The sequence below is a fragment of the Eschrichtius robustus genome, chromosome 14 (genome assembly GCF_028021215.1).
Source record: "Eschrichtius robustus isolate mEscRob2 chromosome 14, mEscRob2.pri, whole genome shotgun sequence".
NCBI classification, from domain to species: Eukaryota; Metazoa; Chordata; class Mammalia; order Artiodactyla; family Eschrichtiidae; genus Eschrichtius; species Eschrichtius robustus.
This window is the reverse complement of record NC_090837.1, coordinates 75042339-75066895: the sequence shown is the minus strand read 5'-3', so window position 1 is coordinate 75066895 and position 24557 is coordinate 75042339. Positions and strand designations below refer to the sequence as shown.

The following is a 24557-nucleotide window of genomic DNA, read 5'->3' as shown; positions in this document are numbered from 1 at the left end:
GATCCCACATGCCGCGGAGCAACCGGGCCCGTGAGCCACAGCTACTGAGCCTGCGTGTCTGGAGCCTGTGCTCTGCAACAAGAGAGGCCGCGATGGTGAGAGCCCCGCGCACCGCGATGAAGAGTGGCCCCCGCTTGCCGCAACTAGAGAAAGCCCTCGCACAGAAACGAAGACCCAACACAGCCAAAAATAATAAAATAATAAATAAATAATAAATAAATTTAAAAAAAAAAAACAAAAAAAAACGAAAACTAGAACTACCATATGACCCAGCAATTCCACTCCTGCGTATATGTCTGAAAAAAACAAAAACGCTAATTCAAAAAGATACATGCACCCCAGTGTACACAGCAGCATTATTATTTATAACTGCCAAGATACAGAAGCAACCTATGCAACCTAAGCAAACTATGAAAACTTCCTCAATCTGGTACTAAGTTTAATTTTTCTGAAAATAATGAAATTAATATAAATTCCTTGGGAAAAGTTGTACATAAGTTCATCAAGTAAAAATAGAAGAGTTGTTAGTTGACCCTCAGTCATGTATTAAACTAATGGTGATCACATGTAGGTTTTAACCTGCAGGCTTTCCTAAAATTTACTTTCAGTAGATTTCACTTGCTAGTCCTGACTGGTTTGGGTGAGATGACCTGTGCCAGCAAACTCAGTTCTTACAAATTTTTCGCCTGTATCAGGCATAAAGTCAGGAATATAGACATATAACTACAAAGAAATGTTATTGATCGGATACATTGGTGGGGTACTAACATTCATGGGTTTCATCCTTAACAGACTACTTTTACATGTATTATGATTGTTTCCTATGCAGTAGATGGGGCGACTTTTTCATTTTATAAACAAAGATACTGAGATACACCTAATGATAATCATAGTTACTGACATTTTGTGAGCGCTTACCATGGGCCGTGCATCATTCTTTGTGCTCTGCAAGTATTAACTTAATTCTAAGAACAACCCCATGAGGCGGGCATTCTATTCTTCCTCATTTATAGATCAGGAAACTAAGGCATGGAGATGTTAAATAACTTGCCTAAGTTTATAAGGAGAGCTGGGATTTAAACGCAAGCAATCTGACACCTGATAAGCGCTCCAAACCACTGCACAATTCTACATCTGGAAGAAGTTGAGCATCTTACAAGTCACATGGTTAGTAAGTATCGCAGGCAGGACCCAAACTAGGCCTCTGACTTTGAGTAGTTTGTAGTGTACACTACCATGATGTCTTAAATCCATTTAATTATACGTTTGATCAGTGTCTTGTCCCCCAATTACATTGCATCTTTCTCTTCTTTTCCCTTTTATTGAATTTGCTACTTGTTTAAAAAAATATTTTATTGAATTTTTTCCCTTTTATTGAATGTGTACAGTTGCTGTACACATTGCATCTTTCTGGCAGACACAAAGTATCATCTATTTCCTTTGTAAATTCTCTGATTACTCCTTCCACTGAATAGGTTGTCAAGGGTATCATCAGTGTCTTAAGTAAAACACAAAAACTTCAGGTACAACCAAAATTCAAAAAATATTTTCACGGAATTTACTTATTTTACACATATAAAATGTCCATTTAAAAATAAAAAGAGGGACTTCCCTGGTAGTGCAGTGGTTAAGAATCCACCTGCCAGTGCAGGGTACACGGGTTCGATCCCTGGTCCGGGAAGGTCCCACATGCCACGGAGCAACTAAGCCTGTGCGCCAGAACTACTGAGCCTGCGCTCTAGAGCCCGCGAGCCACAACTACTGAAGCCCGTGTGCCTAGAGCCTGTGTTCCGCAACAAGAGAAGCCACTGCAATGAGAAGCCCGCGCACCACAACGAAGAGTAGCTCCCGCTCGCCGCCACTAGAGAAAGCCCACGTGCAGCAACAAAGACCCAATGCAACCAAAAATAAATAAATAAATAAAAAGAGACTTAATTACAATTTATGAAAATCAGTTATAGTACCTGCTGTGTCTAAACTCTTGTGAACAAAATTTTATCCCAGAGAGCTTAAAATCTGACTTGGAAAAAACAAGACCCATAGGCACATGTTGAAAACCAACCTGTCATGGACAAAATAAGCAACTTGCAAAGGAGCTGGTGCCAGCAAACTGCCTGAGATAAAGAAATGATTTATTTGGAATCAACAGCAGTATAGCCAGGCATTGGCTGCCTTTGTTTTCGCTCATTGCCACAGTCTTGCAAGGCACAAGCCTGTCAGGGTTCTGGCTCCAGCTGGGTCTCTACTTTCCAGAATAAATCCATTTCAGTGGCATTTATGTCATATCATGCACCTTCCACTAGAATGGTTAGGAGAAAAGTTATTGTGCATTTGAACAATTAATATATAGGAGAGTAATCCTGAAAGAAAATCTAGAAAAATGTTTGGAAATGACTCTTAGTTAACTTAAAATAATTTACCTATAAAATAGAAAACATGTAAATGGAAATACTCAACTTTTTAAGAAACATACATTTTTATATTTTTGTAGGCATCTCTGACTATAAACACTGGTCTATAGTGTATATAGTCTCTTGAATAAAAAGTGACTTACGGTCTTCTTGATTTATTAACATTGTGGTTTTTAAGTGATTTCCTAAAAAATGATGACAGTCTTTTAGTTTTTAATGACAAGTGTTAAGAGACAGTGTTATTTCCAAATGTTACTGTGTGTTAGCACCTTGCTACATAGTTCAGGCTGTGCTGTGACATGAAACAAAAAAATTACAGCATGCTGTTGATTATCCCTGGTGCTCAGAGGTAAGAGTGTTGTGGATAAATTAAATTGATAAATAATCCCCAAAACATCATTTTAGCCATTAGCTTCAAATTTCTTTCTTATTAAGACTTTTTCTGGACAACTACTATTAAGCCTCAATATTAACAGATATTAAGCTTTAGCTTTCTCTTCCTACCTCCTGATGGGTGCTGCTCTCTAAATGAAATATGAATGCAAGGTGAGGCAGCACAAGAAAGTGCAGAATTCAGGAGCCTGCTTAATTCACAGAATGGATAATCAACCCTGAATATTCAGGGGTTGGCTCTAATTCAGCCATCAAACCCTTTATACAGAGGACTGATTTAGGAGAGCTAGTGAATTAAAAGCCAGGTCACTCGAAGAAATGGAACGATGATCCTTTGACTACCATGTGAGAAAGGCATCTACTGAAAATACCTCTCATACATCTACTTGTTTAAAAAAATAACACTTTACATTCCAGGTGATCACCTTCTTTAGCTCGAGGTTGCTACAAGCTGGAGCTGAGCTGTCAGTGGAACGGGTCCTGGAAATCATCAAGCAAGGGGTCGTCGCACTGCCCAAGGACAGGCTGAAGGTAAGACTGGGGGAAGAAACATACTGTTGTATCCCTTGATGCAAATATTAGTGTCTGAGTGGGCTCTATTCAGAATCATACCACTTACCCAGCACTTGCGCTGGAAAAGGCTCTCTAAACTTGCGCTGCCTACTCTACTGTATACTGACACACAGAACTGTGGTGAAGGATTCTGACAGTTTTCCAGAAGAAATAGCAAAAGGACTGTCTTCACACCACTGCATATCCTGTGAGTAACCGCTGTATATACTATGAGTGATTCATATATATATACTATGAATAAAGGAGCACCTTATTTTTTTAACCCAGTGAAATAAATACAGTCTTGTTAAGTGTCATCAAGGGTTGATGGGAAGGTGGTGGTGGTGGTGATGGCGATGATGATCACTACAGCAGTAGCTAATATTTACATAGTGTTTACTCAGTGCTTTTGGGAGGTTCTGAGTGTCTTACATATATTAACCCAATCAATCCTCACAACAACCCTTTGATGGTAAGTAGTGTTATCATCCTAATTTTCAGATGAGGAATCTGGTGCACAGAGAGGTTAAGTAATTAACCCAAAGCCATATAATTAGAAAATTAGGAAACTAGGAGATTCATACCCAGGCCATCTGGCTCCAAAGTCCATGCTCATAATCACCACGCTATTTACTGTGTGCCTGGGAGTAGCTATAGAAGAGGATCATTTCATGGAAGAGGTAGGGGAAATATTGTATTTTGAGGAGGCATTTACATTTGTGTGTTAGATATGTTCCTGAAGTGATCTCATGATGTAAAACTCATACTTCAAGACTAATTTTCCCATAGGAAAATATGTAAGGGGGATATTTGGGGGAAGATGTGTGAATGTACAGCCTTGCCGCCTATTTTTACCTTAATACTTCTTTTAGTTTTTTTCCTTCATTGCCTCTCAGTTTTTTAGAGTGCTCGTTCCTAAATGAACAGCACACAGGGTGTCATAGTGAATGTTTGGCCTTCTTGATAGTGTTTTATCACAACTAGCTTCTGTTCCAAAGTTACCGTTTGGGGGGCTCTGTTTTTCAGCACTATCACTAGAACCGCCGCTTAATGAACATTGTAGGATATGAAAACATTTTCGGTTCTAATAACAGAGTTTATAAAGCAGCAGCACATTAGTCATAATCACTCGCAGAAGTTCCACTGTCCGTACACAGCCGTGCAGTTCACGCAGTGCTGAGCGAAGGAGGGGTTTCTGCTTATCAGCTAAAATGGCACCACCATGTGGCAAGAGCATAAAACCTGATTACGGTTCACCAGACCCTCCAGCTTTGACTTTACTCTCTTTTCCTGACAATTCCTGAAGTGTAGAGAATTCATATTATTTCCTTTCTTACCTAAAGTAAGACATCTGAGGTCTTTCGGGTTTTTTCTCACTGTTTCAAATTTATTTGAACTCTACCATGTTAACCAGTAGGAAGTGGTGGATCGTGGTGTTTAAGCTAAGTCAAGAAAGAAGTGGAACTATCAAGAAACCATAAGGAAAGGGTAATGCAGAGGAGTCAAGGGAAGGGAGATTTTGATGAGATCAAAGAACCAGCATAGTAGAAGAAATGGAAATTGTGATTAGAGGGCAGTATATTTAGACCAAAGATGTTCAAAAGGAGCAGATCTCCATGACAACACGATCTGGATTCGGCCATGAGTGGGGGACTGAAATGATGCAGATGTGAATGAAAGTCAGTGTGACTGAGCCAGTTAATGAATTGGAAGCCAAGGATGGGCCATACACGTGGGCATCATAGGCACCCAGGATGATAAGCCATGGGCGGAAAGAAAGACTGAGCCAGATGCTATAGAAAATGAGAGAGAGGCCTAAGAGTCAGTAGGTGGCAGCTATAAGGAGGAGAAGAAGCTGGTACCAGCCTCATATGAACAGAGCTTTGTACTTAAGGGTAGAAGGATAATAGCCAAGCAACAACAGTGAAAACAAAGAAGACACCAACTGCACCTCCAGACCCTGAAGGCTGGGGAGTGTGAAAGAACAAGCAGCTTTTAACTTCCAAAGGCTCCAGGGGTTTGGGAGTCCTGAGGGGAGAACCAAGTTTCAGTTAAACAGGTGGTGAGGAGAGAAGAGTCAGTGCAGGGACTGAGAGCGTAGGGATACATCCTAACCGTGAAATTGGGGTTTGAAAAGGCAGTGTAGGGTATGGGAGGCAGGGAAGTAATAGGAGGCTGGATCGGGGGAGAGAAAGCACAGAGAGGAATGGGGACGAAAGTACAAAAGAAGATGGCAGTGACCAGTGATGAGGACATACGACATTAGGTTTACGCTTGCCACAAGGTTCCATCAACACTGAGCAAGTCTTTCTCAAGCATCTGCTCTGTGACAGTGTTGCTGTAAGTGCTTGGGCACATAGTGAGCCAAGATCCCTGCCCTTTCAGGGCTCATAGTCTAGCAGGAGGAAACAGACAATGAACAATCAGCGTAACATAGTAAATAACAAAATGATCTAGGGCACTAGGATGTGATAAATGCTCTGGAAAATACAGAAAAGGTAGAGCAGCTTGAGGGGGTCTGGGAGTATCCGTGAGGATGTGGTGGGAGAAAGTTTTACAGAGAATGGTCCGGGCAAACCTTTAGCAAAAAAAAAAAAAAAAAAAAAAAAAGGCGAGAGAATTAGGCGTGCTTATTCAGAGTAGAGTCCTAAGCAGTAGGAACAGCTACTAAAAAGGTCCAAAGCCAGGAGGATGCCAAGCATGTTGAAGAAATAATGAAAAGAACGAAGCAGCTAGAGCTGTGTGAACAAGGGGAGAGGAACAGGAGGTAAACAGGATGATGGGGGTGGGGAGGTGCAGTGACATGGGGAACCAGTGCAAGAGGAGAGACACGATGGGGTTTCAGTTTTAATAGGACCACTCTGGCTGACGTGTTGAGGGTAGACTATAGAGCAACAATGAAAGCAGAGAGATCAGTTAGACTATTGCTTGACTTGGACCACGGTGGAAAGGCGGAAGTGCTAACAGAATTCGTCCAAGAAATTGTCTGGTGGGCAGGCGAGTGCACTTAGGCCTTTTAGGAGATAGCTATAGTCTGCATTGATTACAGAAGCTCCAGGGAATGGTGGCTGAACGTAGGTTCTGTTGGACTGGTTAGAGAACTGGTCTGCAAGTACTGGAAGAACTGTTTATGGAAGTGGATTTGGACTTGGGCTAGGTGGTCTCAAGGACAACTTTCAGATGTTGGCTAGCTGAGTCTTTCATCGTTAGATGCCTGGCTCTGCTTTGCTAAATGTGCGGCTCAACAGTATATGTGAGTCAATCTGCTACTAGTTTCTAGAGGCTGTCTGTACTAGACAATTCAGAGCAAACTTTGGAGGCCACACACCATAAGACAATTTGGAAAACTTTCAGAGAATCACCAAAATTGTGAAAGAACACAGGGAGTGATTAGGGGAATTCAGAGGATCCAAGCAGAAGAGACTTGTCTTCAAGTACTGGAAGAATTATTTACAAAAGCAGATTTGGACTTATTATGTGTGGTCTCAGGAATAGGACCAATGGGTAGAAGGAACTTGCATTTCAGTCCCATAGAAGGGAGAACTTTCTAAGAAATGGAACTACAGTTGACCCTTGAACAATGTAGGGGTTCAGGGTGCATGCAGACCCTCCACACAGTCGAAAACCCAGATATAATTTATCATCAGCCCTCTGTATCCACAGTTCCTCTGAACTCACAGATTCAACCAACCCTGGATCATGTAGTACTGTAGTATTTACTGTTGGAAAAAAGTCTATGCATAAGTGGATCCACGCAGTTCAAATCCTTGTTGTTCAAGGGTCAACTGTATTTAGAGATGGAATAGGCAACTTCTGGGAAGTGGTGCATTCACTGTCACTGGAGGTGTTAAGAGTAATAGGACGATGGCCACTTGACAGGGATGCAGATAAGTTCCATCTTGCATGAAGCTCTCATCTGTTGGTACTAGCTGGCCAGCACAGTAAATGGAGAAGGATTCTAAGGCTGAGTTCGGGTGCAGCAGGAAAAGTGCTGAGATCCATTAACAACGCCTGCCATTGGCAACAGGAGCAGAAAGCCAGGAGCACATGTACAAGTTATTTGCCATTCCAATTGTAAGGACTCAAATATTGGTGGGGAAAACCAACTGTGTGACTTTTAAGAACGTTTCCATTCCTAAGAGTATAATTTTGTCTGTGTATATACTAAAATTATCATTCTCCACAAAGCAGGAAACTGCATAAACTTTTGATAACAGTTTTTACTCTCAGAAGATGTAAGAAACAATAAGGAAATATTATTGACCTGGGGATTTTTTATGACAGAGATCACCTTTCAGTTCATAATAGCAGAGGGGCATATAGTCAGGTTTGTATGCCAAAAGACCATAAATTGCTAAAAGTTGTATATGGTTCATAGCAAGAAAAAATGTAGTTCAAGTGGGATGGAAAACAAATAAAATAAAAGATATTAACTATCCAATCACTGATTGTTCTGTGTAAACAAATATGAGAACTACGTTTGTACTGAAGTATCTGTTTTCAACTCTGTATCACATTCGCCTCCTTCTCCAGTCTCCTGTGCATCACAGAGATGCATCCAGAGTACATTTTCCAGAATCCTCCTGTCTGTGTAGTTCCAAATGGCAGTCAGCCAAGGAGAGGCCCACTTGCATGCGATTTGGAAAGCAGAAGAGAAGAAGCCGTTATCCGCCAGAGGCAGTTCCTGCCTGGCCTGGTGCTCTAGGCGGCCAGGGTCATCGATGTCTCCCCAGAGATACTGAGGTTTGCAGCAGCTTGCAGTGAGCTCTTGAGAACCTACTCCAGTGCTGTAGACAGTCTTCTGTCGCGGCTTCCCTGATCTCGCCTTTCTAACGGTTGCGTAAGCCTCTATTTTCCTTACAAAACCCTTTATACTCGAGTTATAGAGAGGACCTTCTGTGTTCCCTACCAAACCTGTCAGAGAAATAAAACCCCTGACTGCGAACAGAAAGCAATTTAATATAGGAAATTTGAAAGTCATTGAAAGGACTAAGGAAGCCAACTTCAGCAAAAAACAGTGCTGGCTTTCAGGACATCAGAAGCGGCAAGAATGTCGTCACCGATGGTCTGGCCGGCCTGCAGACATCCATGCGGAGGTCTGCAGGAAGATTGCTAGAAGCCACCGTCAAAACGTTTGCTGAAGCCCACAGTCTGCCCACCACTGTTAACCAGAGCACCAGTGGCCTCTGTCTCTCTTCTGCCTTCTGAAATACAAGTTCCTCTCCTTGCCACAGTCTAACCCAAAGCCCTTCTGGAGAGATGCTAGGACATGTAGTTTCCAGGCTTCCAGCGTGAAAGGGGAAGAAAGGTGCTGGAGTTGCCAACAACGTGGCATACGATCAAAAGAAACTAAAGAAGCAGAATGAGAAGTTCCTTGACGAGCATGGCTTTTTTTTAAAGGATACCTGCAAAAGATAGAAAGAATGGTATGTACAGAGGCCAAAAGTAATGGAGTGGCATGAACTTACACAAACATTGTCGAAGACTCGAATTGGAAGGGGCCTTTGATCCTCTGAGAGGAGAAAGCAAAGAAAATAAGAAATTGTGGGCCTTCAGCATAGGAACAGTGGACAAGATCACATGATTGATTGATTTAAGCATTCTCCCATTTTCAAATGCTAGTTTATCTCCTTTAGTGAGAATAATCTCCAACTGGAAAAGAGTATATCCTCTAAATAAAATTGAAGCCGAAGGAAGCAAGACTTGTACTCAGAAAACTGTAAAACACTGATGAAAGAAATCAAAGGTGACATAAACAGACGGAGAAATAGACCATGTTTCTGGATTGGAAGAATCAATATGGTGAAAATGACTCTACTACCCAAAGCAATCTACACATTCAGTGCAATCCCTATCAAACTACCAATGGCATTCTTCACAGAATTAGAACAAAAATTTTTACAATTTATATGGAGGCACAAAAGACCTGGAATAGCCAAAGCAATCTTGAGAAAGAAAAACAGAACTGGAGGAATCAGGCTCCCCATCTTCAAACTATACTACAAAGCTACAGTAACCAAGACAGCATGGTACTGGCACAAAAACAGAAATATAGATCAATGGTACAGGATAGAAAGCCCAGAGATAAACCCACGCACGTATGGTCACCTAATTTATGACAAAGTACGCAAGAATGTACAGTGGAGAAAAGACAGCCTCTTCAGTAAGTGGTGCTGGGAAAACTGGACAGCTACATGGAAAAGAACGAAATCAGGACTTCCCTGGTGACACAGTGGTTAAGAATTGACCTGCCAATGCAGGGGACATGGGTTCGATCCCTGGTCCAGTAAGATCCCACGTGCCGCAGAGCAGCTAAGCCCGTGCGCCACAACTACTGAGCCTGCGCTCTAGAGCCTGTGAGCCACAACTACTGAGCCCGCACGCCACAACTACTGAAGCCTGCACACCTAGAGCCCATGTTCTGCAAGAAGAAAAGCCACCACAATGAGAAGCCCGTGCACCGCAACAAAGAGTAGCCCCTGCTCACCACAGCTAGAGAAAGCCCGTATGCAGCAACGAAGACCCGACACAGCCATAAATAAATAAATAAATAAATAAATAAAGTTATTTATTTATTTTTTTTAAAAAGAATGAAATTAGAACACTACCTAATGCCATACATAAAAATAAACTCAAAATGGGTTAAAGACCTAAATGTAAGACCAGACACTATAAAACTCTTAGAGGAAAACACAGGAAAAACACTCTCTGACATAAACTACAGCAAGATCTTTTTTTGACCCACCTCCTAGAGTAATGAAAATAAAAACAAAAATAATTAAATGGGACCTAATTAAGCTTAAAAGCTCCTGCACAGCAAAGGAAACCATAAACACGACAAAAAGACAACCCTCAGAATGGGAGAAAATATTTGCAAGCGAAGCAATGGGCAAAGAATTAATCTCCAAAATATACAAACAGCTCATGGAGCTCAATATCAAAAAAACAAACAACCCAATTAAAAAGTGGGCAGAAGACCTAAACAGACATTTCACCAAAGAAGACATACAGATGGCCAAGAGGCACATGAAAAGATGTTCAACATCACTAATTATTAGAGAAATGCAAATCAAAACTACAATGAGGTATCACCTCACACCAGTCAGAATGGCCACAGTCAAAAAATCTACAAGCAGTAAATGCCGGAGAGGGTGTGGAGAAAAGGGAACCCTTTTGTACTGTTGATGGGAATGTAAATTGATACAGCCACTATGGAGAACGGTATGGAAGTTCCTTAAAAAAACTAAAAATAGAACTACCATATGACCCAGCAATCCCACTACTGTGCATATACCCTGAGAAAACCATAACTCAAAAGGACTTATGTACCCTAGTGTTCATTGCAGCATTATTTACAATAGCCAGAACATGGAAACAACCTAAATGTCCAGTGACAGATGAATGGATAAAGAAGATGTGGTACATGTATACAGTGGAATATTACTCAGCCATGAAAAGGAATGAAACTGGGTCATTTGTAGAGATGTGGATGCACCTAGAGTCTGTCATACAGAGTGAAGTAAGCCAGAAAGAGAAAAACATATCATATATTGACGCGTATTTGTGGAATATAGAAAAATGGTACAGATGAACCTAATTGCAGCGGGAATAGAGACGTAGACGTAGAGAACGGACATGTGGACGTGGGGTGGGCGGGGAAGGGGAGGGTGGGACGAATTGGAAGATTAGGTTTGACATAAATACGCTACCATCTGTAAAATAGATAGCTAGTGGGAACCTGCTGTATGGCACACGGAGCTCAGCTCAGTGCTCTGTGATGACCCAGACGGGTAAGATGGGGTGAGGGAGAGGGAGGTCCAAGAGGGAGGGGATATAGATGATATACATATAGCTGATTCACTTCATTGTACAGCAGAAACTAACACAACATTGTAAAGCAATTATACTCCAATAAAAAAAAATAATAAAACTTAAAAAAAAAAAAAAAAAACAGAATGGTATAAGCGCTGCCAGCCTTTTTCATCTTAAGGCTCAGATGCACAGTTTCTCACAATGCTGGCAGATATAACCTGTGAGTAAAATTTGAGAACTCAAGCTCAACAATAATACTAATAATGCTACAAGACACTTTTCTAAGCGCTTTATAGCACTATGAGTTGATGCTATTATCCTGATTTTTCTAGACGAGGCAACTAAGGCTCAGAGAGGTTAAATTACTGCCCAGATGCAAAGCTGGGCTTCAAACCAAGGCAGTCTTTCTCCAGAGTCCATTTTGTTTACCACTGTCCTGTACTATCCCCTTCCGTGCCAGTAAGACCACACTAGGGTCGTTAGGTTCCATCTGAGCATCACATTGGTAAACCAAGGTGTGTGCACAAGCAGGTAAAGTTATATAGTAAAGAGCCTGTAGGTCACATAAGGTGAGGAGTAGAGAATATATAACCTGGGAAAGAGAGAAAAATATAAAAACTGTGTTCAGCTACTTTAAGGATTATACTGTGAAAGAGGAATTAAGCTTCTCATTTTATGCCAAGGGCAATGGGTAGTAACTGAACAAAGACAGGTATTAGTTCCACCTAAGGAAGTGTTTTCTGACGGGTAAAGTTGTTTAGCAGTCCATATGGGGCTTCATGAAGTAGTGAAGTGTTGTATTCACGATAAAGTCTGGATGGTAAATGTAAAAAGAGCACCAGGTGACAAAGGAACTCAAATCTATAACACAGGGGGAAAAGATTGAAAGAGTTCCTGTTAATAAAAAGTTACACAGGGGCTTCCCTGGTGGGGCAGTGGTTGAAAGTCTGCCTGCTAATGCAGGGGACACGGATTCGAGCCCTGGTCTGGGAAGATCCCACATGCTGCGGAGCAGCTGGGCCTGTGAGCCACAACTACTGAGCCTGCGCATCTGGAGCCTGTGCTCCACAACAAGAGAGGCCACGATAGTGAGAGGCCCGCGCACCGTGATGAAGAGTGGCCCCCGCTTGCCGCAACTAGAGAAAGCCCTCGCACAGAAACGAAGACCCAACACAGCCAAAAATAAATAAATAAATAATTAAAAAAAAAAAAAAAAAAAGAAGTTACACAGGATGATCCCAAAGATTTCTTGCAATTCTTATGAGTCTAGAATTCTGTGTTCTAAAATTCCAGGAAGAATTTTTGTAGAGCAGTGCTCTGGTAACGTCCTTCTACTATTTAGAGGTCAAGCCCTGTTGCTCCCTGACAAGGTCTGGAGTCCTTAGGCTGCAATTCTAGACCATTCACAGTCTAACCCCAGCCTGCCATTCCAGTCCTTTGCCTCCCTACTTCCCATTGCCCCACCCCCACCTGGTGCTCCAGCCGAGTGGAACTATCTCTGTGCCTTCTTCCTTCCTGCGGTTTTGGGTTTACTGACACAATTTTCTTCTCCCAATATACCATTCTCCCACCTTTGCTTTTTGCTTATTCAAATTCTAAGCATTCATTGAAGCCCTTGATCAAGTTAACAACGTTTAGGAAGCCTTTCCTTTTACTCCTCAACCTACCTGTGCCTCCCCCCTCTGAATATCCATTGCATTTTATATTTACATTTTTGGGGACTCCTCTCCTCTTCTACCTTGTATGTAGTTATTTAAATGTTTTCTCTCTCCCACTCACCTGTAACTTCCTTGAGAATAGGGGTCATGTCTTAGTCATCTGCATCCCTTTGATGTCTGGTACATAGGAGTTGCTCAGTAAATGTAATAAGTAGATGAGTGAAAAGCTCACTTTATATATGCTAAAGAGGAAATGGGGACTTCTTAGAATTCAAGAGTCCTGGAGTAAAATTTTCTATCTCCAGACCTGCTTTTCTTAATTTTTATTTTACCATCCTCTTTGCAATTTTAATTCACTTAACTGTCTCTCCCTATATGTGTCAGGCACTGTTCTAAACTCTGGATACAGCAATGGGCAAAGTAGACAAAAAAACCCTGCCTCTTCATAGAGCTTGGTTTTTTGTTTTTTTGTTTCTTGTGGAGGAGATAGACAATGAGAAATAAGTAAAATATTTGCTTTTTTTTGTACACTAATTTATTTTTATTTCTTGTTTTCTTTTTTCTTCTTTTTTTTTAGTTGACGTATAGTTGATGTGCAATATTATATAATTTACAGGTGTACAATATAGTGATTCACAATTTTCAAAGCGTATACTGCATTTATAATTATTATAAAATATTGGCTATATTTGCTGTGTTGTACAATATATCCTTGTAGCTTATTTTATAATATTTGCTATTTTAGGTAGCAGTAAATAAGAAGAATAGAGGAGGATAGATAACATTGGGAAGCGAGCAGTTTTAGATAGGTTGTCCAGAAGAGAAGATATTTGAATCAATGCCCCCTTGATGTTCTTATTTACATTTTATTTTAAAATAATTTTAGACTTACAGAAAAGTTGCAAAAATAGTAGAGACAGTTCATGTAAACCCTTCACCCAGGATCCGCTGATGCTAACAACACATGTAACTGTAGTACAATGATCAAAACCGGAAAATTAACAGAAGTACAATACTCTTAACTAAATTACAGGCCTTATTTGAATTATACCAGTTGTTTTTTTTTTTTCTCCCAGTATTCTTATTTCTGTTTCAGAATCCTTTCCAGGACCCACACTGCATTTACTTCTTGTATCTCCTTAGTCTCCTCCAACCTGAGACTGCTCCTCAGGCTCTCCTTATCATTCATGACCTTGACACTGTGGTTGAGTGCTGGTCAAGTTATTTTGTAGAATGTCTCTCAACTTGGGTTTTTCTAATGTTTCCTCATGATTATATTGAAGTTATACATATTTGGCAAAAATACCACAGAAGTGGCATTGTGCCCCTCTCAGTTCATCATACCAGGAGGTACCTGGTGTCAGCCTCTCTCATTGCTGTTGATGTTATCCTTGATCACTCGGTTAATGTGGTGGCTACCAGATTTCTCCAGTGGAAAGTCACTATTTCTCCCTTTGTTATTGATTACTGTCTTGGGAGTGAGACTTTGCTAATATCCTGTTTCTCCTCAAACTTTTGCCTTGATTATATCATTCATCAGTGGAGCTGCCCTACACAGTTATTACTGTGGTGTTTACCTAATGAATGATAATTTTATATTTTATTCTATAGATTATAATTCAATATTATCATTTATTTATTTTGTTGCTCAAATTGTTCTAGCTTTGGCCAGTGGGAGCTCCTCCAGGTTGGCTCCTGTATCTTCCTCAGCCCCGGAATCAACCATTTCTTCAATGATCCCTGGTCCCTTTTTTTTTTTTAAATGGTATTTAGGAAACAAGACCTGGGCACTAGGCACCCCCCTTTTTTTTTCTTAAACTAGCTGCTTTTTTTTTTTTTTTTTTTTTTTTTACTTTTGGCTTCATTGGGTCTTCGTTGCTGCGCTCAGGCTTTCTCTAGTTGCAGCGAGCGTGGGCTACTCTTCATTGCGATGCGTGGGCTTCTCATAGCCATGACTTCTCTTGTTGTGGAGCACGGGCTCTAGGCATGCGTGCTTCAGTAGTTGTGGCACACGGGCTCCAGTAGTTGTGGCACACGGGCTTAGTTGCTCCGCAGCATGTGGGATCTTCCCAGACCAGGGCTCGCACCCGTGTCCCCTGCATTGGCAGGCGGATTCTTAACCACTGCACCACCAGGGAAGCCCTAGGCCACCTTCTTCTTAGAACTTTCTGGACCCTTCCACTCGCCTGTCCTTTCCCACCTCCTTTCTCTTCTGAGGACAGTTACTGCTTCCTCACTCTGCTGTTATACTCAGGTACTCTTCTTTTGTATCTCTCCCTCCCCTATGATAAACCTTAGCTCCTCTCTTTTTGGATTGTCTCTCACTAGTTTCGTCTTTAGTCCATTTTTTTCCTACTGAATTCCAGTCCCAAATTTTATTTCCTAATTCCTTTAGTGAACACTCCTGGCCCAAGAGCCACTCCATGGGCCATAGCAGATACTGCAAGTTAATTTTGTAGTTCACTATAATACTTACCTTAAAGCAAAATGAATTACAGTGTACAGGCTATATGTTTGAATGTTACTGTGTTGTTCATTTATTATACTATGTTCAGAAAGAAAATGCCCTTTATATTTGAGATCGTAAAATATAAATGAGAAATATAACTCTTGGTTTTTCAGGATTATGGCTAAATAAATGCAGAAATTAATTGATCTGTGGGAGGTCCCAGTTAACTCTAATTTAGAGCAAGATCCCATTGAAGCCAAGGTCATGGGTAAATTCTTTAGATGGGCCGGTTAATTTTGTTCAGGAACATAGCAAGAAATTGCATTCCTGACTGCAGCTTACCATCTCACTCTGTGGTTGCAAGAGGGACAGATGATGGAGGACGGATGATTCAGTTTAAAAAAAGAGAGAGAGAAAGAAATCCGTCCCCAGTACTAGAACAGAAACCAAAATTACATTTACTCACAGATGGTGAGTTATCCTCAGTTGGTTTAAATGATAGCACATTATTACCACAGATGTTTCTAGAAAAAAAGACTGTTTATAATCAAGCCTTATCTCAATTATTTTAATCATCTTTTTGGATTGTTTATAATAAAACGAATCGCTTAAAACCTCTAGAGTTTAATTCACAGAATTCTGCTGTATCTAAAGTTGATTGAAAATTCAAGCTGTGTGTTGAATAATGTTTGTACTATACCACATTACAGCACATTATAGTCTTTTGGGTGGTTCACTAATATATACTGGTAAAATAATTGTCGGGTATGTAATAATAGCTTTGTGTATGAGATTGATGTAAAAGAGGTTGTTTCAAATTGGAAATGCTTTTTAGTAAGGTCTTTATGAAAGTGTAGAATAGTGCGCGTACTTACTGATTTGTTCTTTCTTAAAATATAAATTAAACATTTAGAAATTTTAGAACGACCTTTTGGGCTGTTAAGAGAAGCACAGTGCCTCTTACTCCTGAGACATTAGCCAGCTAATGTCAACTGAAGAAGATGAGCCAGAAGTTTTTGAAGTTTCCTTTGAGTTGCAGCACTGAAGCCAAATTTGTAGAAGACTTATTCTTCCAATTTTGGGCAAGTAAACATTAAGATCTGGAAGCCCATGACACAGTAATTGACTTTCAACCAAATAAAATATTTTTCAATCGAATGTTATTTGACATAGCCTTGTAAAATATTTGTGTAATATCCTGTGTGGGAATATATACTCTTTGGATGAATCTGTCTATACAGTTAAACAAGTTGGCTATTCAGAGTAAATAGTATTAATATCATTCTAAACATCCTCTTCTTACGGGTATTGCGTGAAGTCTGGGAAAGGCAATACCAGGTAATTAGTTTTGGGGGGACCCTCCTGCATAAACAGACACACAAAGAACAGGCTCTGAAACCCTAAGATGCTTATTTCTCCTTTCGCGTTTGGAAGGAAATAAATAAAGTTAGTGTGTCCTCCAGGAGCTCAGTTAGAAGATGCAGCTCAGAGTTCTCACTGTCTGCGTGCACAGCAGGGCCTGCCCCTGGCTCCCGTTTGGCCTACTAGTGAGCATTTGGAACGTCATGATGATGGGTCAGAATTCACCCACATCTGTGCAGGTTCTCAGCCACCGTCACACCACCTCGTACGTAATGATGTAAGGGTTCCTGGGCCCCTCTTTTCTTCGGCTTAGTGAATTACCCATGTCATTTGAGGATTAAGAACTTTGCCATATCTAGTGTTTGAAACTCAGGTCATGCTTTTCAGGGGGAATGAGCCAGAAGATAACTTCTCTTTTAGTGTAAATAGGAAACTAGGGAAAATAGCAGTTACTGGCACTAACTGAACTTCTCATTTCATTCACTTAAGACACTTGGCAAATCATAGGATTCGAGTGGCTTGGTGGTTTCACGCTGAGTGATTTTTAAAGCCTTTGTTTTATATCCACCTTTTAGAATACTTTCATGGTTGTTGTTAGTTGCACAAAGAGAAATATAGAAAGTTGACTGAAATTTCAAGAGTTTTTCATAGCCTCTTAATATTGACTCACTTAAAATCTTCCCCCATCTCCTATTAGGAGTCTCTCTCTGTTCCCAGCCCAAGTGTCTTTCGTTTCCCTGTCAGTTCTCTGTCTCCAGAGCAGAATACTGAGTGCCACTGTGGTGTGCCCACCTCCCCTTGGACGGCCCCACCTCGGGGTCCCACAATAACCAATGCTCATGTCCACAGACACACTTTTCTGCGTCCTTACCGTGTGCGTTTCCACCCATGGGAATACGACTAGCCAGCCTCCTCCCCTGGGGCTGGGACCCGGCAGTAGCCCTCCAAGTGTCTTCTGATGTCGGCTCAAGTTTAAGAAACATAGCAGTAGATAATCCCCCAGACACACCAGCACTCTCCACCCTTAAGGCCTCTGCTCGGGCTTCTCCTTCTGGCCTCGATTGCTTTCCCCCAGATCCCTGCACACCTCACTCCTGCACCTCCTTCAGGTCTTTACTCACATGAGCAAATGAAGCCTCTCTCTCAGTGAGGCCTGCCTGACCTCCTTGTTTAAATTTCAGCGCTTCCAATCCCCCTAATCCTACTCTAGGTTTTGCTTTTCTGCAGCGTTTATCACCTAGCATGCTATGTAATTATTATTATTCTTTCGGATAATATAAGCACCAGGAAGGCAGGGCTCTGCATATTTTGTGCACTGATGTGTCTTAGGTCATATCTGGAACATAGTGGGTTAATATTTGCTGAATGGAAGAGAGAGAGGCAGAGAGGAGGGGAGCTGTTGACCACTGAGTGATGGTCCCAGATGCTGCTTCAAGTAAACATTGTTTTTTGGAGAACAGCTCTCCAGAGACTCTTGCAAGGTCAACTTTCTTGCCAAAATATTATTAGAGAAGCTAAGTTAAGAGTGGAGGCCCTGGTCACTTTGCTGAAATAGTTAACATTTTTTTAAGCTTATAATAATTGTTCCACGCTCATGCATTCTTATAGCTGCAAAACCCTGGTCTGAAGACCTCCTCTTTAGTACTCCTCATCAGTAAGTTAATTACTATGTAAGTTGGCCTCACTGAATTTTTAAGAGTTTCTCAGGGGTTCTCTTCTTGGCTCTCACCTGCCACGATTTCATTACAGTTCAAGCAGAGTAAAATATTCTGATTTATGTTATTAGAATAAAGTTTCTCAGGTGACGTTATTTTATTCTATTTCTGAGTCTTTCTTGGAGGGTGAAGAACATGCTGGAATTACCAGGCTCATATGAAGCCTTTTTTTCCCCCCTGTATTTTAAAACTCATTTTGGACTTTTTTCCCCTGGCTGTTTTCTCTCTCTCTCTTTGAAATATTGTTATCTTAATTACTTTTTACTTTTGGGTGGCGACTAGGAAGCACTAAAGCATAAAAGGGACAGCTCTGTGCTGGGCTTCTCTCCTTAAAAGGGGAGACGAGCACACTCCTGCCATTTCCTTCAAGCCCCAAATGATCTCTGCAGAAGTTTGACCAGCAGAGCGGTTCTCTCTCCCGTTCTAACCCTCCTTGAGTTTCTTGTCCACTAAAGACCGAGATCAAGTCCTACTCATGAGTTACCAGTGCCTCTCATGGAACAGTAAACACAATCATAAATGGTTTCAGAAACTGCCAGAATAATGCTGGCACCTTATTTTTAGGACCATTCAATCCCATATGAGGAATATAGTATGAAATACATGACCTCAAATGCACACATGCACAAATGCACGCGCACTCACACACCCCCGCACACGTGCAGGGTGCCGTTCTAGCTTTCCAAGTCACCGATTTTATACATTGAGAAGGAAGCAAATGGGAAAGCTTAACCAAGGACAGGACAAGACAAGGACTGTAGGAAGCACAGAAATTTTTAAATGTTGTTATTAGAATTCCTTCTGTATTGGTCTTACGTAAGAACGAATCTGCTTACACTGATTCTCCTTCCATCAAGGCGAGGATTCCAAAAGAATGAACACAGTCGCCTGGAGCATTGTTTTCAAATGCAGGTTTCTGGATACCGCCTCAGATTCTGATTCAGTGGTCTGGTGATGAACTCAGGAATCTGGCTTTTTAAACAGTTCTCTGAGTGATCCCGATAATCTGCCAGATTGGAGAACCACTATTGTGTGGCCCAGTTTTCTCTAGTTCCCTGCCCTAGATGCAAGAGGGAGGGGATATGAGGATATATGTATACATGTAGCTGATTCACTTTGTTATACAGCAAAAACTAACACACCATTGGACAGCAGTTACACTCCAATAAAGATGTTAAAAAAAAAAGAAGGAAATGATGGCTAGGGTTAACAGTAGCCTTGATAGGATTGGAACTGTTTTATCTTCGTTTCCTATAAAAGACAGAGAACTTTCACTTCATGAACCTTAAAATAGAAGCTTTCTTTTAAGTAGATTTTTGACATGTAACCCAAATATGAGAATTATCACAATTATTTTGTAAATTAAACAAATAGTAGCAAAAAAAGTTAAAGGCTATGGTCTTTTAAAATGTCGCATCTGCTTTATTTTTTTTTTTAATATTCATTTATTTATTTATTTAGTTGTGCCGGGTCTTAGTTGCAGCTCCAGGGCTCCTTAGTTGTGTCACGTGAACTCTTAGTTGCCCCATGCGTGTGGTATCTAGTTCCCTGACCAGGGATCAAACCCAGGTCCCCTGCATTGGGAGCGTGGAGTCCTATCCACTGAGCCACCAAGGAAGTCCCAGCATCTGCTCTTTAGTCTGACTTAAGTATCCCTCTTTTGACTCAACTCCTTTTTCTTTGTTGTTTATCATCTAGTTACATTTAATGAGCACTTGCTCTGTGCCAGTCCCTCTGCTAGGTATTTTTTTTTATAGGTGTTCTCATTTCGTCTTCCCAACAACCATATGAATTGTAAGGATAATTTACATTTTGCAAGTGAGGAAACAGGCTAAAGAGCATTTAGAGATAAGAGAATGGCTTGTCCAAGATTATTTCAGTCCCTCTTATCTTTGAGCCATAAAGAAGCTATTCTTTCTTTGAAATCTTAAATTTTTGTCTCCTCCTGCCTCACAAACCCATTTGCCTATTAGATCAATTTGTTTAACCTAAAGCATTCATAATATAACTAAGTTCTTGGTTTTGACAGTATCTGTATACAGTGTTGTAATCTTTGGAACGTTTGGACAGTTATAGCCATTGCTACTTCAGGGAGTATTAGGACACTCTGAGGCTTTTCTCATAGATAATAATGAAACTGCACTGCACATGCAGTGGCTTCATGTCGTATTTACTTTTAGGATAGCCATTCTTGATAAGCAAACTAACTCTGGTATTTGTTATAATGTCTTTCATTATTTCTGTTTAATTAAACATATGGTAGATTTGTAAGCAGTTTACAGGATATTTTCTCTTCCTTTCAATGGGTAAGAATTAGATTAAACTTAGTTTTTACTTTGTGATCTCAAAGAGTATAAAAATTTGGTGTTTATTACAAATCATTACATCTTGAATATAGTCATGAAAACTAAAACTCTTAACTGAAAAATGATAAATATCTGATTTTTCTATAGCAAAAAAATTTTTGCCCAGTTCTCCAAACCGTGGTTTCCAATGACCAAAGGACACAAGTTCACAATGCATGGTTTTCTCTTCTCTAGTCGTGGCGCGCGGGCTCCAGAGCGCATGAGCTCTGTAGTTTGCAGCACATAGGCTCTCTTGTTCAGGCGCAGTAGTTGTGGCACACGGGCTTAGTTGCCCCGCGACATGTGGTATCTTAGTTCCCCGACCAAGGATCGAACCCGCATCCCCTGCATTGGAAGGCGGATTCTTTACCACTGGACGACCAGGGAAGTCCCTGTCTCTGCTATTACTTTTGATAGAATTATTTTCTTTGGTATAATCAGAAATTTGTGATTCACAAACTAAAAGTTCCTAAAAGAGACTCTACTATGTAGGTTGAAAAATAGAACCATTTACCATTCTTCATCTGTCCCAATCTTGACTCTTCTATTAGGCTGACCATATGAAAGTTACTGAGCTTGTTTCATTGCCTCTACAGTTACTGTTCAAGTCATTTATTGCAATCCTTACAAAGTATTTTGTAATCTGATTTATGCCAAGAAATAATGGCTCCCAGATAGTTATAGAACTGTTTATCTTTAATGGATGATAAGTGAAGACTGAATTATTTCTGATAAAAAGAGTGACTAACAAATTATGTATAATAATTTGTTCTGTGGGTTCTGCTTATTTTATTAGTATTCTCAAGTCAGCTTTTCTACACAGTTTTTTTTTTTAAGTAAAAGAATAAGAAAACTAAATAATTGTATTGATATTTGGTTCTTATGATTTTCGAAGGGATGTTCTTAATTGAGCATATATCCCAAAAGTTTCTGAAAACTTTTAAGGTGATATAAGGCTTTTTAAAGAAACCAAAGTCTTAATTAAACACTAATATAATTCATTACACACAGCAAAATTGGTCATTTGAGGGAACAAAACTGCTTTTGTTATGATGGCTTTCATTTCTGGGGCAAGTTGGAAGAGGCAGTGATTGGCATATAACTAATCACATCGAGGTAGCTGGTAAGCATCTGCCATACAGTTCGAGTTTTTTTTGTACAGGGTTTGTTGGTTTTAGAGGATTCGAGGCCCTAAAACCCTAACATAGTTCTGTGAAGACTGAATATGATTGATACTCAACAGTAAGTTAGAGACAGTTAATTAACGAATGTAACAATTTTTGTTCTCCTGTCAATTCAGCACACGCAGTTTCTTTATAGCAGCGGTCCCCAACCTTTTTGGCACCAGGTACTGGTTTCGTGGAAGACAGTTTTTCCACGGACCGGGGGTGTTGAGGGGAACGGTTTCAGGATGACTCAAGCACATCACATTTATTGTGCACTTTATTTCTATTATTATTACTTTGTAATCTATAATGAAATAATTATACAGCTCACCATAATGCTGACAGGAGGCGGAGCTCAGGCGGTAATGAGAGCGATGCGGAACAGCTGTTAAGTACAGATGAAGCTTCACTCGCTAGCCCGCCGCTCACCTCCTGCTGTGCGGCCCGGTTCCTAACAGGCCACACAGACGGGTACCAGTCTGTGGCCTGGCCCAGGGGTTGGGGACCCCTGCTTTAAATAGGATTCTTGCCTGGGAGCTCTGAGGGCAGTAGGAAGTACCTCGGACAGTGAACACTAATTGGTAGAAATCTAATCCATTTTGAAACTTGGAAATAATGATATGGTCTTTAACCCAAGCACAGCTTAAAATATGAATTTGGAGAAATAGTTGAGGGGATTTCCTAATCTCTGACTAATATAGTGGCAATTATTAGATTGTGAAGATCACTACCCGTATGCCACTCTTGAAGAAAACCTAATATACAAAAACCCCAACCTTTAAAAATGGTAAGTTATAGACTAATTAGTTGTGTTCAGGAAGGATCTTGGCTCACCGAAAAGATTTCTCACATGATCTTTCAAATAGAACTGACTCTGTTACATTTAAATAGGAAAGAGTTTTTTTAAAGCACTTAAAGTCAGCTTTTCTCTGGCGCTAGCTAGGTAAGTTAAACCAGACCTGTGTTTAGTATCAAATTATATTTTTGCTCAGTGAGATTGGAAGGAATATACTTTATACCCATTTTCAGAAGTATGTTGAGTCACAAGAATAGTAACTAACTTGTTCATAGTCATACATCATACCTAGAATGTAGCCAAGTTTCCATCTACTGATAAATCCACCACCCCCCTTTTTTTTTACTCTTTTAAATTGTGAGAAAGTGAGTATCCATGTAATCACTCTTCAGAGCAAGAAATGGAACATTGCCAACAGCCCAGAAGTCTCAATATATGTACCCTGTCCCCCTATAAATATACACTGTCTTGACTTTGAAGATGATTGTCTTCTTTTTCTTTATAACTTTACCATCTGTGTGTGTATAGTGCCAAACAATATGATTTCCTGTTTTTGAACTTTTTGTAAATGGAATCTTGCAGTTTATTTTCTTTTACACCTTTCTTCTTTCACTCAATGTCGTTTATGAAAGATGTTTATGTTGTTACACAAAGTTTGTTCCTTTCCACTGATGTATTAGTATTACATTGTGTAAATAGTCCACGATTTATACATTTTACTAATGGTACACGTTTAGATTATTTCCAATTTTAAGCTACTAAAAAAAAGTTGTCATGCTATCTTTATATATAAATACGTATGTATATATTTTAATCTCATTTGATTTTAAGTTTCTTGCTGTATTTTCTATATTTATATCTCCTCCGTAGTGTTTAACATAATACACTGCCTTGCACAGAATAGCTACTTATTAAATATTATTGAATGAATTTATTAATTCATTCAGCATGGTTGAAAATCGGCTTGAGAACACTTCCAGGTATCATGGACTAAGACCCTACCAGATGACACCCACTGCAGAAAACAGCTGTAAAGCCTGGACAAATAATACAAAACACAGCTGCCTGTAGGTACTGGAGAGCAAATAGAAGCAAACAGACTCTGGCAGGGAGTTCATGCTCATTTAGAAGGGGGAGATAGGAAGCTATATAAGTAAGTTTCCATGTCCGTGGCCTTTAGCCCAGGACTAAGCACAGTCCTTGTGGTTTACTTTGTAGTGGCGAGGGACTCACATGGAAGAACTGTTAGTTTTTCTGAGCTGGGGAACCCCAGAAGTGAGGCTGGAAAAGCGTGAGGACTGAAGAGAGTAGAGGAATCCCAGAAGGGGAAAGAACCAGAGGAGGAGCCCCCAGACTGTATCTGTCCACACCTCTGACTGATCTCTGAACCATATGTGGAAGACAGACTCAGAGCAGCTCAGCCAAAGACCAAAATTCTAAACTAAGACCAGACTTGCCACCCTGAAGATACAGAAGAGTGAACAGATGCAAGAAAACTCTGGTGAAGAGTATACTTTCACTTGGAGGATGGGAAATAGCAAACTCCACATCTCTGAGGTCTTTTAGCCTGAGGCTAATTGCAGTCCATGGCACATACAGCAGAGATGGGACACATGGGGAAAGCTGTAGCCTTTCTGGGCTGAAGAACAAAAATAAAAGCTGAGGATCTGTGAACTCTGAAAATAGTGGAGGAATCCCAGAAGAGAAGGAATCAGAGAAGAGGATCCCTAAACTCTGTCTACCCACACCTCTGACTAAATTGTGAACCACCCATCTGTAGACCAAACTTTAAGCAGCCTAGATAAAGACAAAAGATCTGAACAGAGATTGGTGCTGCTACTAAAAATATAGAGTTTGCAGTTTAAGCCCAGACAAGAATCTCCACAACTTAATATTAT

General features: G+C 40.4%; 1 protein-coding gene across 3 annotated transcripts in view; it reads left to right on the top strand.

The window, feature by feature from the left end:
- Positions 1-24557, top strand: part of DYM (dymeclin) — a 385877-nt gene that overhangs the window by 319479 nt on the left and 41841 nt on the right. For all 3 annotated transcript variants that reach the window (XM_068563053.1, XM_068563051.1, XM_068563052.1), the window contains one exon: positions 3222-3335. In XM_068563053.1, the coding sequence (XP_068419154.1) occupies positions 3222-3335 (114 nt within the window). The remainder of the gene's footprint in view (positions 1-3221; positions 3336-24557) is intronic.